Below are 14,265 nucleotides of genomic sequence, written 5' to 3'. Positions count from 1 at the left end.
TGCACAGGGGGAAACTGCGGCTCTGCACCCCCCCCCCCACGGGCCCAGAGAGAGCCTTGGGTCAACACCGCCCAGGAGCACGGCGGTCCTGTGAGCGGAGGCACGGCAGGGACGGTGCACGGCCACCCGTGGCTGGGCTGCGTGAGCGACTCTGCACAAGGCGGCTCCAACCCAGTGCCGCCTTCCTCCACGCACGCCCAGCGTCGCCCCGGGAAGTGAGAACAGCCTGGAGGGAAGACGCCACCGCACACACAGGAAGGAGCAACATGACTGGACTGTGTGGCAGAATCTCTGCCTTCAACTGAATCCAGCAGGGGGGGTCCCTGAGCAGAAAGGTCACTTTCTGAAAGGTCACTAAGCAGAAAGGTTTACTTGCCCCCTCTAGCGCCCCCACCCCCCCGCACGGGTTTATTTGCAAAGGAATGTCCTGGCGGGGACGCGGAGAGGGCGGCAGCAGCCTCGGTCCCAGTGGGCCCGACGCCCTGCCCACTTGGAGAGGCCGGTGCTGCCCACGCCAGCCTGCAGCCGAGCCCAGACAGAGCAGCTTGGCCCAGCGGCGGGAAACCTGGGCAAAGCAGCTCGTCTGGAGGCCGCACGGGAGGATCATGTGAGAGCTCGCGAGGCAGGGCCCTGCCCACTGCCTCCGGAACCGCTTCCTGGCCCGTCAGCCTGTGTCTTTGGGGCTGTGGCCAGAAGAAGGAGCCCATGGGGGTTTCGGGTGGAAAGTGAGCTTTCCCGTGTGCCAAACAAAAGACCTGGAGCACCACGCGAGCGTGTGAGAGCTTTCCTTCCACACCGGCCCGGCCAAGAGGAGTTTTCACGCCCACCATCTGCTTCCTCCACTTCTGGTCCACCTGGCTCTTGGAAAGAACAGCCGGCGTTCCACAAATGTGAGGCCGAGGGCCCTGGACCCAGCGCACACAGCTGGGGTGCCGGAGACACCGTCGCACTCGGCGGCCACGTGGACCAGGCGGGCCCCTAACTGAGACTTTTGCTGGACCAGCTAGTGCTCGGGGCTGGCGAGGGGTCGAGGAGTTTGCCCCTGGAAGGAGGGACAGCCAGGCTCCCAGGGAAGGGGGCCTGGCCGTCAGCTGCCCGTGGAATGACCGTCCAACCCCACGCCTCCACTCCAGGTGTGTGCCCAGGACCACATGCCCACAGCAGCAGATTCAAGGAACCGAGAGGCAGGAACAACCCCAGCGCCACCAACGGACAACGTGGATGAACCCGATGTGGTCCCCCCATGCTGCGGGGTGTCACCCCCCTGGGACTCAGACACACAGCACAGGTGGACCCTGGAGCCGTCCCGCTCAGGGAAAGACGCCGGTCACGAAGGTCACACACTGTAAGATCCCACTCCTAGGAAAGCGCCAGAACGGGTGACCCCACGGAAACAGAAAAGGGTCACCATACACCCAGGGCACACGCCCTCCATGAGCGGGCACCGACTGACGACGGCCTGGCTCAGCTGGGTGGGTCAGTGTCCCCCACCCGGAGCGCCAGCCTCAGGGTGAAGAGTGGACAAGGGGCTGTGTGGCCACCGGCCACCGGCAGGAGCAGGGACCTCCGCCTGAGGGTGGGGGGCGTCCATGCGCAACGGGGGAGCCAGGCGCCCAGGGGGAGCAGCCCCAGGCAGTCTGCGGACAGCTCCCGGTCCACTCTGGGCCCGGCCACCTTTCGGGTTTGGAGCCGTGTGGAGGCAGTGCCCACCCAAACCACACTTGAAAGGGATGTTCCTCTCCCAGCGGAAACAGTCAGGACAGGTAAACGTCTGAGGACAGAGGGTGGGAGGAGCTGGGCCAGCCCCCACCCCCCCGCGGAGAGCTCAGCACAGACGAGGTGCAGCCGGCACTGGGAGACACAGGCCGAGCTGCCCACGGGGATCTGGGCAAAGACGGTGGCGGGGGCCTTCCCGGGCCAGGCCTGCGCGTGGGGGGCTGCAGGTGGGGGCCCGTGGGTGGGGACAGCCCTGGAGTGCCCGGCCCTTCACTCTCAGGAACCGCCTCGGTTCTGCGGCACTCCTGCCCCCCAGGCAGGTGGCACCGTGACCCGGGGCCGTGACCCACGCAGCCCGAGAGGGGCTGTCAGCTCTTCGACACCCCCGCCAGTTCCTACCTCCTCTCGTTGTCGTCCAGGTGAGCGAACAGCACGTTCCTGGAGATGGCCTTGGCCAGTGCCGTCATGGTCTTATAGTCTTTGGGGATGACCTGCGGGGACAGCGGCAGTCAGGCTTGTGGGCACCTGGGGGGCCAGTGGCCCAACCCCATGAAACTGTGACAGGCCCCGAATCGCCCGTGTGGCTGTCAGCTGGCTCCTGGCCGGCGACAGTCAAGAGGAGAGCTATGTCAGTTTGAAAAAACAAACCAGAACGAGCAGAACAGAGCCCCGGGGTGGCCCAGAAGTGGGATCTTGGGGGACCAGCTCCAGGGGCCTCAGAACTCCAGCAGATGGCAGGGGAGCACCGTGCCTGGGGCTATGGTGTCGTTCTTGATTTCATTGTTTCAGTTTTTAATGCAGCAGATGCTTGTTTAAATATTTGAAAAACAAAGCAAGGGACCAGCGGACCTGTGCTTGGGGCCACACTGACCTCCCTGCTCTGGAGGAGGAGGGAGGGCGGTGGGGCTGGGCCCTCGTCTGCCAAGCCACCAAACAGGGTGAGGGAAGATGTCCCCATGGGAGGCCGGGCTCTTGTCCAGCGGGTCACTCCCGGAACAACGCAAAGACCTTGCACCTCAGATGCCACGGTTTCTCCCTAGGGGACCCAAGCGGAAGGCCGGAGGGGCCACTGCAGAGCCCCCGCTGCGTGCTCAGCCACCTGGACCCTCCGCCGGGCTGGGAGGCGGCAACGGGACCCCAGGCGCATGTGTGTGCTGCTTTTAGGGACTTGGGACACCCCTCTGCCCGCAGCCCATGGCCTGACGCCCGTCCCTTCCCTGAGCCTGGTGGGGTCACAAGGCAGCCCCGGGCTCAGAGGTGTCAGTAGGCACCACCAGCAACCACAACAACCAGCTGCCCACCCCGGCCCCAGGCCCCGGACCCACCTTCCGGACGTAGGACACGGCATCCTCCTCTGTGTACACCTCAGCGCTCACGCCCCCGCGGCGGCAGCGGGCTTTCACCACAGGGTTTGGCAGCGTCGGGGAGGCCTCCTCATCATGCGAGTCGGACTGGGAGGCTGACTTCTGAGCCAAAATCTGTCTGTTCTCTTCCTAGGGGATGGGGAGGGGGGACAGCAGAGCCTGTGAGACCGTGGCCGCCTTGGCCCAAGCCCCAGGGACGGATGGCACGCCAGGCCAGGGGGTGAGGAATCGGGATGCACGGCCCCCACCCCACTGCCCACCTGCCAAGTGAGTCCCTGGCGAGGCCAATGTGGGCTTCAAGGCCCATTTCAGGGTCACCTCTAGTGAGAAGCCTTCCAATCCCCTCCCTCCCCCCACCTGCTGAACGTTTTCCATCCCACCTGTGACCCTCCCCCACCCGGGGGCGGAGCTGCAGCCCTGGGGGACAGGATGACCAACTGCAAGAGTGGACGAGTGGACTGACGAAGGAGAATGAAGGACTGAACGAAGGAACGGAGTCAGGACAGAAGCTGGAGCCCCGGTAGGCACAGGGCTTGGAGGTCGCGGCCACCAACCATGCACCGCTCAGGCAGCTGCTGGGACTCAGAGCTGGGCGCCACGGGGCAGTAAGAAGGCTCCAGGACTCGGCCACGGCCGCTGTGCCGTCCACATCCCTGCAGATGGGGCCACAGGGCCAGAGGCCCCTGAGTGGGTCTGGGGCCAAAGGAGCAGGGAGCAGGGCGCACGGACGCCCCAGGCTTCCCTGAGCAGCTGGGCAGATTCTGAAGGTTCACAGACGCGGCCGCTTGGAAACCCAGAGATAGCGCGGCAGGGTGGCCCGCAGTCCCCTGAGGCCACCAGAGGCCACCTCCGGGCCTCCTCGGGGACCAGCGGCGGCATCCATCCTGGCCCAGGGACAGTTTTCCATCTCTGGCAGCAAAGGGTCAGCGTGGGCAGGATGCTGGCGGCTCCACACTGCAGGCCTGGGTGCAGCAGTGACCGTGTTTTCTGGGTGGCGTCCTGTCCCCGCCCCCTCTCCGGGTTCCAGGGAAACCTGATTATTTGCCGGGCCCCCCCCACCTCTCGTTTCCAAGCAGATGACCCGACTGAGCCGTGGGGGGAGAGGTGGGGGGCTTTCCCTGACCAAGGACTCTCCACAGCCACCTTGTGGGAACCGCATGGGAACTGCGTGTTCTCAGCACGAGGCTGGTGTCTGCTCTGGCCCAGGCTGCACGGCCCCAGGGACGTCCCCGTGGGCCCTGGCCCGTGAATGGTGGTCACTGTCTTCTGACCGCGTTTTTTCCACACAAGGCAGGTGGACGGAGACTTCCGGCAAAGGAAGGAAATGCGGCCGTGTCCCGGGTGAGGACACAACTTCCCTGTCCCTGCTCAGGGAATTTCTAGGGGCAGCTAAGCACGCAGGCCGAGCACCCCAGATGTGAGGCCATGTCCGTGGGATGCCCCCGAGAGGAGGTGTCTGCACAGCCGAAGACCTGGGTCCGGGTGGGGTGACGGTCGCCAGCCCCGCCTGGGAATCGCCTCCTCTGGTGGCTTCAGGTGGAACAGGAAGGTGGGCCCAGGGGAAACTGAGGCCCAGGGAGGGCAAAGGACGGCGGCTGGCAGGCACCCGGCAGGTGTTCATGTCGAATGGATGAACTAATGAATAAAACCTTTTGGGGGGACAACTGCCACTATACATCTAGAGACGCTCTGAGCCCAAATTCTACTCCTTAAAAAACAGCCTAGGGGACAACGAGGTGACGCGTCAGGAGACACCTGCACCGGAACATTCGCTGCAGTGTTTAAAGAGATTTTCCATCCCACCAGCAACAATAAGAAATTGCACAAATCAGTTCAGAGACACCTGTGTAACAGGCCACTCGGCACCATCCAATCATGGTTTTAATGACGTTTAGTCATCCCACCAGTGACTGTTGTTAGTATTCGGTTTGAAAAGCCAGAAAGCAGGGCCCAGAACTGCAGGTACAAATCGTCAAGAGAATGAAAAGACAAGCCACACACCGAGAGAGCGTCCGGGAGACGCGCCTCTGAGGAGGATGCATGTGCAGGGCGCCGGAAACCCTGCAGCCCCGACAGTGAGAAAAGGAGCAGCCCAGCTGGAAAAAGGTCTGGCCAGACCACGCCCCCAGGGGGACACACGCAGCAGAGGAGCCCACGAGGAGACTCCTCCTCCCGAGTCACCAGGGAAGTGCGGACGCCACCACACACCTATTGGGATGGTCAGAGCACAGGGCATGCATGGACACCTGCGGGTGCGGGGCCAGGGCACTCACTCGCTGCACCTGGGGTGCAGGTGGGTGGCCCCTCCAAGGGCGGCCGTCCGTGTCTCACAAAACTGAGCAGTCTTTCACCGTGGGGTCCACGGGTCCCACCCCTTGGTGTCACCCACAGGGTGTGAGAACTCACGTCCCCGCAGAAACCTGTACACAGATGTGTCCTTCAGCTGTATCTACGCCCGGATGCCCGGGCAGCAGGTAGTGGGCAAACACGCCGTGGCCCGAGCTCTCAGCCGAGACCAGATCGGAGGGACCCCCAGTGCATGTGACTCAGTGACGGAAGCCAGGGTGACGAGGCTGCATGACTGCAGGTGTGTGACATTCTGGGAGAGGTGACACGGTGAGGATCGCAGACAGATCAGGGGTGGCCAGGGGCTGGGGGGCGGGGAGAGGGGAGGAGCTAACGGAGCTCTGGGGGCTGCAGGGCTGGAGAACTCATCTATCCGGTCGGCCAGAAAGTCCGCGTGGGTTTTCCGTGAAGCAGAAGACACGTTTTTCATTTCCACCAACGACTTTATCGACTTGGATATTTCAAGTTTGTCGTCTGTCTCCTGTGTGGTAGAATGCCGACTGTTCTCAACCCATGTCTCCATTTGATCGCTGTCGACTTCAGCTGGTCTACCCGACCCTAGAGCCGCTTCCCTGCTCAGGTACAGATTTCTCCAGCGAGAAATCTCCAGCCCAAAATGTCACAAGCCACTTCTGACGCGTTTGCTCAGTCACAGCAGTCTCTCTGCGCACTGCACAAATCTCTTTTCGCATTTCAGTGGCATCTTCACCGTTCTTGAAATAACAAAACGTAATATGCCCAACATATTGCCTATCTTCTTCCATCTTCGATATTAAAATGGCTTCACAAAAACTCACCAGTTTTGACGTTTTATTTTAAATGCACGCTGATATGACAGCTGTCACAATACAGTCTAACAAAATTGTTTCGAATGAAGTTGAAGACACGTAAGCTCTGCTAGAGCCATCGTACCAACTTTTTGGCCAACCCAACATTCGATACTTTAATGACAGGTGTGTGACATTGTGTATCTGCCAAAACCCACAGAACCATACGGTTGCAAAGAGTGAAGCTGGATGTCACCTTGCCAGTTAGTAGCAATTCGTCATTGTTTGTAACCCCTGCCCCACATGAATGCAAAATTCTTCCAGGCAGGAAGCCGGGGAAAGCGTCATGGAAATTCAACTTTATACTCAACTTGTCTGTAAACCTGAAGCTGCCCTAAAAAGTAAAGTCTGTCAATGTTCTTTTAAAAGCATCACTTAGGCCCTGGCTGGTGTAGCTCAGTGGATTGAGTGCGGGCCTGTGAACCACATGATCGCGGTTCGATTCCCAGTCAGGGCACATGCCTGGGTTGCAGGCCAGTTCCCAGCAGGGGACTCATGAGAGGCAACCGTACATTGATGTTTCTCTCCTTCTCTCCTTCCCTTCCTCTCTAAAGATAAATAAATAAAATCTTTTTTAAAAAATCTTTTTAAAAAGTAAATAAAGAAAAGCATCACTTAGGCCCTGGCGGGTGTGGCTCAGTGGTTTGCGCACCAGCCTGCAAACCAAAGGGTCACAGGTTCGATTCCCAGTCAGGGCACATGCCTGGGTTTCGGGCCAGGTCCAGAGTTGGGGGCGATGTTTCTTTCCTTCTCTTTCTCTCTCCCTTCCTCTCTCTCGAAAAGTAAATCAATAAAATCTTTTTATGAAGTATGTTGAAAGATTCGTATAAACAAATAAATATATCATGTAGGATGAGAGATTAAACAGCGCGCAGCATAGGGAACGCAGTCCATAATACTGAGACAAGGATGGAGGGTGCCAGGTGCACACTGGGAATTCGGGGGAACAGTTTGTAAAGTGCATGAGTATCTAACCATGATGCTGCACACCTGAACCTAATACAACACGATGCTGAATGTAGATGGTGATTGAAAACTAAAATTTAAAGAAAATGAAACGCGTACACACACAGCATACATGGAGGACATGTACATGGAAAACAATAAACAGTTTTCTTGCATTGGTGAAAGAAACCAAAGACCTGATGAAACGGAGAGGGGGCCCGAGTTCCTGGGCCGGAACAGTGCCTGCGGTCGAGCCACCTGACTCCCCAGACGGACTCACGCCTTCGGTGCATCCTGCCTGGAACCCCAGGAGCACTGCCCGGTCGCTGCCAGTGGGGCCTCTCGGGCCCGGCCCAAGGAGGCAGAGAAATGACAATGGGCAGAAAAGGAGCACAGATGGAAGGCACAGGGCTGACTCCGATACTCACTAAAGGACGCGGTCATCAGACAGGGGATGTCACCACAGGGCGAGGCCCCCGGCGGAACGGCAAGGCCAGACCCAGACACAGTCCTGCGGCTGGTTAATGGCTGGTGAAGGCGCGCCCCGACGTGGGGGAGAGCCGTCCACACAGCCTCAGCACAGAAGCACAGGCCGTCCCCACCCACCGACACGGAGGACCTCAACTGTAGCAACCGTGCTCTGAGAAAGGCGTCACTGAGACAAGGAAGAGACAAGCTACGGACGAGAAGACATCGGCGTGTCCAGTATCTCGGAGAGAACCTGAGTGCCCGTGTGCGAGGGCACCGGTTGGAGATGCAGAGAGCCCTCCAACTCAGCAGCAAGAAAACAACCTCGTAAAAGTGGACAGATGCTTCTCCAAAGACCTGCCAACGTCAAATAAGGACATGGAGAGATACCGGCCCCACCTCGGTATCCCCAGAAAATGCAAACCGACACCCGCTGAGGCCCGCTGAGGCCCACTGAGGTCGCGAGACGCCCACCGGCAGGGCGCTGCTCTGGGAAAAGCATCGCGGGGCGGTGTTGCCACCGTGCAGCACCACAGAGGCAGGACTCACACACACCTGGGCGGTGCAGCCCTGAACACCTGGGCCCTAAATTTTAACCGGTGAAGGTCAGGCAGTGGGGTCCCTGGGCCCACACAGAGCCCCGGCTGCCTCCAAGGTCAGCGGAGGGAAAAGAACTCAGCGTGGCATCTGGTCCCAGTGAAGCCACGTCCACATTCGTGTGCGTAAGACTTTCCGAAAAACCCCAAAGGACAAGGACTGAGGGGGAGGTCGGGAGGGAGAGGGCGGGGTGGGAGAGAGGTTTCCTTCCCACTCTGCTCTTGAGTGGTTAGTGCTGGACCTTGCCGCACACGGCACGGCCACGGTTCCCAGTAAAAACGACGAGCAATCCTGACAGTCTGTTTCCTGTTCCATTTCAACCATGCACAGCACCGCCTCCTGCCCGTCCACGACCTCATCACCCCCACCTGGGCCTCCCGGGGGCCACTGTGGACCTAGGAGCTCCATGCCCTAAGTAGTGGTGGGACAGACAGACAAGTGGATGGACAGACAGAATGCTCCACTACAATATGCCCGCCAGACCCTTGGGAGTTCAATAAACCGGATTTATGCCTCCGTCTGCCGTCCACAGGCATGGGCCGAGCCCCGAAATGGAGTTGTGGACCCATCAGGGCCCAGCGCAGCCCTCGGCCTTCGGGAACAGTGACGCGAGAGGCACAGGACCCGCTCCCAGCAAAGCTCCCAGAGGCTGGCCCGGGTCCTCCAGGTCATGTGTGTCCGCCCCTCCCCAAGGCGAATGCAACGTGGCCTGTCTGTCTCACTAGAGACCAGGGAGTCAGCCCTGGGTCGCTGGTCATCTGACCGAACGACGGGGCCAAACCCGCCGCCTGGCCCACATTTGGGAGCAGGCGCGGGACCCGCTGGGAGGGGCCGACGCAGCTGTCACAGAAGCCACTGTGGCCAGGACTTGGGGAAGCGGTGGGAGTCGGGCACCCACGACACCTCGAGCTCAGGCGCCGGACCCAGTGCCCACCTGGGACACCTACTCGCAGCCTCTGTTTTCCTTCCAACCGTTTCCTTCTCCCGAAGGCGTCTGTGGAGGAAAAACCGGCTGAGAGCCATCCAACAACGGCAGAGGGAAAGGGAGAAATACGGCGGGTCCACGGGAGGGAGTATGCCACGGCCACAGGATACCGTACAAATGCCATTAGGTGGATGGAGAGCGGTGTGAATGCCACCGAAATGGACACTTGCCGGGTCAAAGTGGTGAATTTCGTGGTATGTGTGTGTTACCACAATAAAAGTGGGGCTGGGAAGAAAAGGCAAACAAAATGCACATACGCTACCATCATCCACAGCCCTGGGTGGGGGTGCAAAGCAGGAAAGCCCTCAGAAGACCGAGGGCTGGCTACAGGGAGGGTGGCGGTGTGCACTGTAACCCAGGGACCTTTCCCCTCGGCGGCATCAAAAGGCCCGGTCAGAAAGGATGACAGCATCGTCCTTAAGGTCGTGTCCCAGGCTGTGGCTCCCAGAAGTGAACACACAATACTTTACCCCCTTGAGCTCCGCCTCAGAAAAACTGGCCCGAGATGACGCCCACACTCACCGAGGCCTGTGCGCCGGGTGCCGCGGTCAATAGGGCAGAGCAGTGCCCAGGGAGCTGGGCCATCCCACTGGTCCGTGTGGCCTCCCCGAACCTTCCTGCCTGGACGCGGCTTCCGGCCGGGCTCTCCACCGCCCTGCCTCCAGCCTCCGGGAGGAAAGCCCATTTCCTGGCCCCTTATCACCACACAGCCGGCTGACGGGGCCCTCACAGTGGACAGATGCCTGTGGTGCAGGACCCTTGCGCCGTTAGGTTTGAGGTTTGCCGGTCATTTGAGAGTCCACTGCAAATTGGATGTGCCCAACAACAAAGCACACGGACTAATTCAGAGGCTTCAAAAGCCCACCCCCACCCCCCAAAGCCTGTGCTCATCGGCTCTTAAGGGGGAGAGACGAGAATAGCCTGTGGTCCGACCCTGACACCCGACGAAGTCCGATGTTCTCTCCAGCTCAGAGGTTACGGCCGCATCACCACTGCCCAGTCCCGGTGTCCCCATGGGCTGTGGCCATGCTCAGTGTCGGCCTCCCACACCCCCTGCCCACACTGGGAAGGCGGTGGCCAGGATGGAACTGTGTCCCTGGGAGCAGGCCTGGAGCCCGGGAGCCTGGGCCTCAGCACTGCAGCACCCGACTGTTTGCAGCCAGGGTCTCGACATGGGAATCAAGTTAGTGTAAGGGCGTCAGGGGCCCTAATCTGGGGTGATCGTGTCCCTACGAAAGGGACCCGCGATGCAGGCAGACAGGTGATGCCCCTAGGAGCCCAGGACGCCCAAGGAGGCCACAGACCACCAGCTCAAGGGACAGACCTGGAGGAGCCAGCGGCGCCTCCGTGACCTCGGCCCCAACCTCCAGCATGGAGGACATTGCCGCGCTGTGGAAGCCCCGAGTCTGTGCAGTCCCAGCAAACTGGCCCAGTCACCACGGAGACCAAGGCCTAGAACCCGAGGCCTCAGGTCTTTCCCTCCTAGAGGAACAGCAGGAACAGCTCAGTCTGAAGCAAGACTACAGTCTTGCTGTGCCCGGGCTGCCCCACCACGGTCCTGACCTGCCCCAGGCAGGGGACAGACTGCCTCCCAAGGCAAGCAGGGCCACCAGCTGCCCAGCCTTGGTCCCCGCCCCAGCCTCCCCCCTGAGCCCCAAACCCACAGCCTTCTGGATAGTACCCACCTCCATGTCCAAGGCTGAACTCTCAATTTTTCCGTCCGACCCTGCCTGGTCCCACAGTCCCCTTCTTGGCGAGTGGCACCCCACTCCCTTGAGGGCCCAGACCCAACCGCGGGAGTCGTGCCCTGGGCGCCTGTCCTCACCCCACACCCAGTCCGTCCCCAAGACCTGCAGCATGCTTCCAGGGCCGCTGAAAATGCCCTGGTGCAGGGCACCCCCGGCCGGGCACCTCCGCCCAGGTCTGGCCTGGACCTGCCACGGCCTCGTGCGGGGTGCCCTGCCCTGGATGGCCAGGAAGTCACAGCCTATGAGACAAGCCCCCTGACAGGGCCACCCAGGGACAAGCCCAGTGAAGTAGCTCCAGTCACAGCCAAGCTGTGCCTTGAGAAGCTCAAGAGCAGCCCTGACCAGTGTGGCTCAGTGGGTTGGGTGTCACCCCACAAACCTAGAGGTTTGGGGTTCAATTCCCAGTCAGGGTACATGCCTGGGTTATGGGCCAGGTCCCCAGTAGGGGGTGTGCAAGAGGCAACTGATTGATGTTTCTCTTGCACATCGATACTGCTCTCCCTTTCTTCCCCTCTCTCCGAAGATAAGTAACAAATAAAATCTTTTTTAAAAAAGAGATAGAAAGTTAAAGACACATCTGCCTGATTCTCCCTCCTTGACCATGAGGGAACCAGCGACCCCCATGCCCTGCCCTCTCTGGCCCTGCTCGGGGGCCGAGGCTCCTCCTGAAGGAGCCTCAGCAGTGACCACAGTGGACCGAGGCCACAGGACCACTTCCACCCACCCATCGGAGAGCAGCTTTTTAAATTAAGCAGCCGCAGCAGCTCTGCCTGGGCGCTGTGGGGGGCGCGGCCCCTCACACCAGAAGCACCAGCAGCTCGGCTTCTGAGAGGCCCGGCGTCTGAAAGGCCCGGCCGAGGGCGCGGGGAAGGGATGTGCACACAGGTCAGCGTGGCGCCCAACCGCCCACACCTGCAGGGGGCAAACAGAGCGCCGGTGCCTGTGTGACCACTCAGCGGGGTCCGCGAGGGGCGGGCGGGCGACGGACACAGGCGCAAGCCTGCAAGGCAGTGGCCGTGCGGCGGCAGCAGGGAAGGGACGACGGCGGCCAAGTTTTGTTTCTTCTTTCTATTCCTGCACGTCTAAAGTGTTCCTTAAAAGGCACGCGTCGCCCTGAGATGTTTTTCAGCAGGTTGCTCTAGAGGGAAGAAATTGCCTCGTTTCCCGGACCAGGCTCCGTGCCCACAGGAGGCCCCTGGGTGAAGGAGAATGTGCTGGGCCGGCCTCAGGGACTCAGAGGGGCTTACGGCAGACCTGCGCCTGAGCTGGGTTCCGTCCTGTCCCCACGAGACAGGGACGGCTAAGTGGTGACGGACAGGCCACCACCCTTAGGTGGCACCGGAGAGCTCAGGGCAGTGAGCCACATGAGGGAGGTCAGGGCGTGGGTCCAGGCCCTGCTCCCGGCCTGTCCTCCCGCCATGGACCAGCAGGGCGTCTCCCTCCTCACCTCACGTCTGAGGGGCATCTCCCAGGAATGCAGGTGAACAGGGCTCCCCTATATCACACTCGGCTGGAGCCATTTTCTTTCCCCTCAATGCCACCGGCATCCATGCCCGACCAGGTCCCCCTCTGTCCCTGGAGGTGAAACTGTCAGAAGACCTGTGAGCTCCCCACACCGTGAGCCGCCCCTCAAAAGTGAAACAACGCGGGGGGGGCGGGGCGGGGGGGGCCACACTGCCCGGAGACGGACAGATGGACGCAAAGCAGCGAAAAGGGCGCGAAGCCACGGCCCACTGACCTTCTCCAGCTTCTCGAAGTGCTCGCGCAGGAAGCGCATGGGGCGCTCGGGCTTGGCGAGGCACAGGTGCACGATGCAGTCCTTCAGCACTTGCTGGACACTGTGCCTCTGCACGTACAGCTCGCAGCCCCGCAGGCTCTCCTCCTCCTCCAGCGGGTGGGCCGGCGGCGAGGCCATGGTGCCCTGCGTCCTGCCGAGGAAAACACCCCGGGCCTCAGCGTCGGCTGCGGAGCCCCGACCTGGACGCGCACGCAGCTTACACGTGTCCTGAGGCTGGTCGGCGTGGCCAAAAACAGTGACCAGCGTGACGTGGTCCACACACTTTATTTTGCGCTGTCAGAGGTCTGGCTGAGTTGCCACCAGAAGGCCAGGCCTCACTTCTAGGGAGATCCCCGTGGGGGCCTAGGGGGACCCTCGGTCACGTGCAGGGCTGAGAATGCCCCTACGTGTCCCGCCGCAGCTAGGTGGGCCCACCTGCGTCCACCTCCCCCCTCTGTAGGGGCAGCTGTGTGATAGGTAAATAGAGTCCACCGGCCAGACCGCTGGGGGACCCTCCGCGAGAGCTCAGGGGACGGGAGATGGAGGGGGCCTGTCACAGGGCTTGGTGGAGCGGGGCGCTTATTTGAAAAAGAAAGAGGAAAAGGAAAACAATCGGGACCAAGCTGAGGGGCTTCTGGCAGAAGGGACCCCGGAGGACAAAGGCCACCGTTCTCAGCCCCGCGGTTTCAGACCCGGGCGCAACGACCAGCCGGGAACTGGCCGCATCCGCCACGGGGACTCAGGCCCGCCCCCGTCCCCAGGCCTCCTGGCCACCTCCCCAGCCTCCACGCTCCCACCCGAGGCCCGCACCTCCTTTCTGCCCCTCCTCCCCACGCTCCTTCCCGGTGCTCTGAGCCCCTCCCCAGGCTCCTCAGACCCCGGTCCCAGGCACGGGATCAGGGACTCTCCAAAGACCCACGTTTCCCGGAGCCTCCCAGCCGCCGAGGCTCCCAGCTACAGGCAGTCCGGGTGCTGGCGCACACTCCACCCCGACCCGCGTACCTGGGTGCGCTGCGCCCGAGGTTGGAGGCGGCTGCGCGGGGACGCGGGGACGCGAGGACGCCGGACGCGGGGAGGGTGAGCGGCCCCCGCACTGCAGCAGCACCGCCTTCCATCCGCCCGCCCTTCTCGGCGCCAGCTCCCCCCACCCCCAGCACCGGACTCCCGCCACCCCTGCCCGCCCGCGCCCAGGTCCGTCTCCCACACTCCAGCTTCCCACCTTCTCTCCGCAAGGACCAGCCTCTTCCTCCCCGCTCCGCGTTCAGGTGGCGTATTGCACAGAGCCTGGCCAGACCTCCAGATCCGTGGGCAGCCAAGCCAGGACCACCGCCCTGCCCTCCTCTGCCCGCAGACCCTGTCAGTGCCCGCCCTGCCCTAGCTGGCTGCAGCCCTGGGGCCTGGAGGTGACGGCAGGGCAGCCCCCAGTGAGAAGCCCCCAGGACTGTAGGAGACCAGCGTTGTCTACGGTGCAGCCTCAGGGTTTTTCACTGTA

The 14,265-nt window shown here is 61.7% G+C and overlaps 1 protein-coding gene across 4 annotated transcripts in view; it reads right to left on the bottom strand.

Annotated features, from left to right (window-relative positions):
• PRKAR1B (protein kinase cAMP-dependent type I regulatory subunit beta) overlaps positions 1-14,025 on the bottom strand; it is a 43,410-nt gene extending 29,385 nt beyond the window's left edge. Inside the window, exons 1-4 of one of the 4 annotated variants that reach the window (XM_037057983.1) lie at positions 13,993-14,025; positions 12,735-12,924; positions 3,042-3,209; positions 2,116-2,207 (exon numbers count right to left, since the gene is read on the bottom strand). In XM_037057983.1, the coding sequence (XP_036913878.1) occupies positions 2,116-2,207; positions 3,042-3,209; positions 12,735-12,911 (437 nt within the window). In that variant the 5' untranslated portion in view covers positions 12,912-12,924; positions 13,993-14,025. The other 3 variants (XM_037057981.1, XM_037057982.1, XM_037057984.1) reach the window with 3 other exon arrangements.
• Between the last annotated feature and the right edge of the window lie 240 nt (positions 14,026-14,265).

The sequence above is a fragment of the Sturnira hondurensis genome, unplaced genomic scaffold, assembly GCF_014824575.4.
Source record: "Sturnira hondurensis isolate 20B ecotype Veracruz unplaced genomic scaffold, ASM1482457v3 Scaffold0009733, whole genome shotgun sequence".
Lineage (NCBI taxonomy): Eukaryota > Metazoa > Chordata > Mammalia > Chiroptera > Phyllostomidae > Sturnira > Sturnira hondurensis.
The sequence above is the reverse complement of the archived record's forward strand: the minus strand, read 5'-3'. Positions and strand labels throughout refer to the sequence as shown.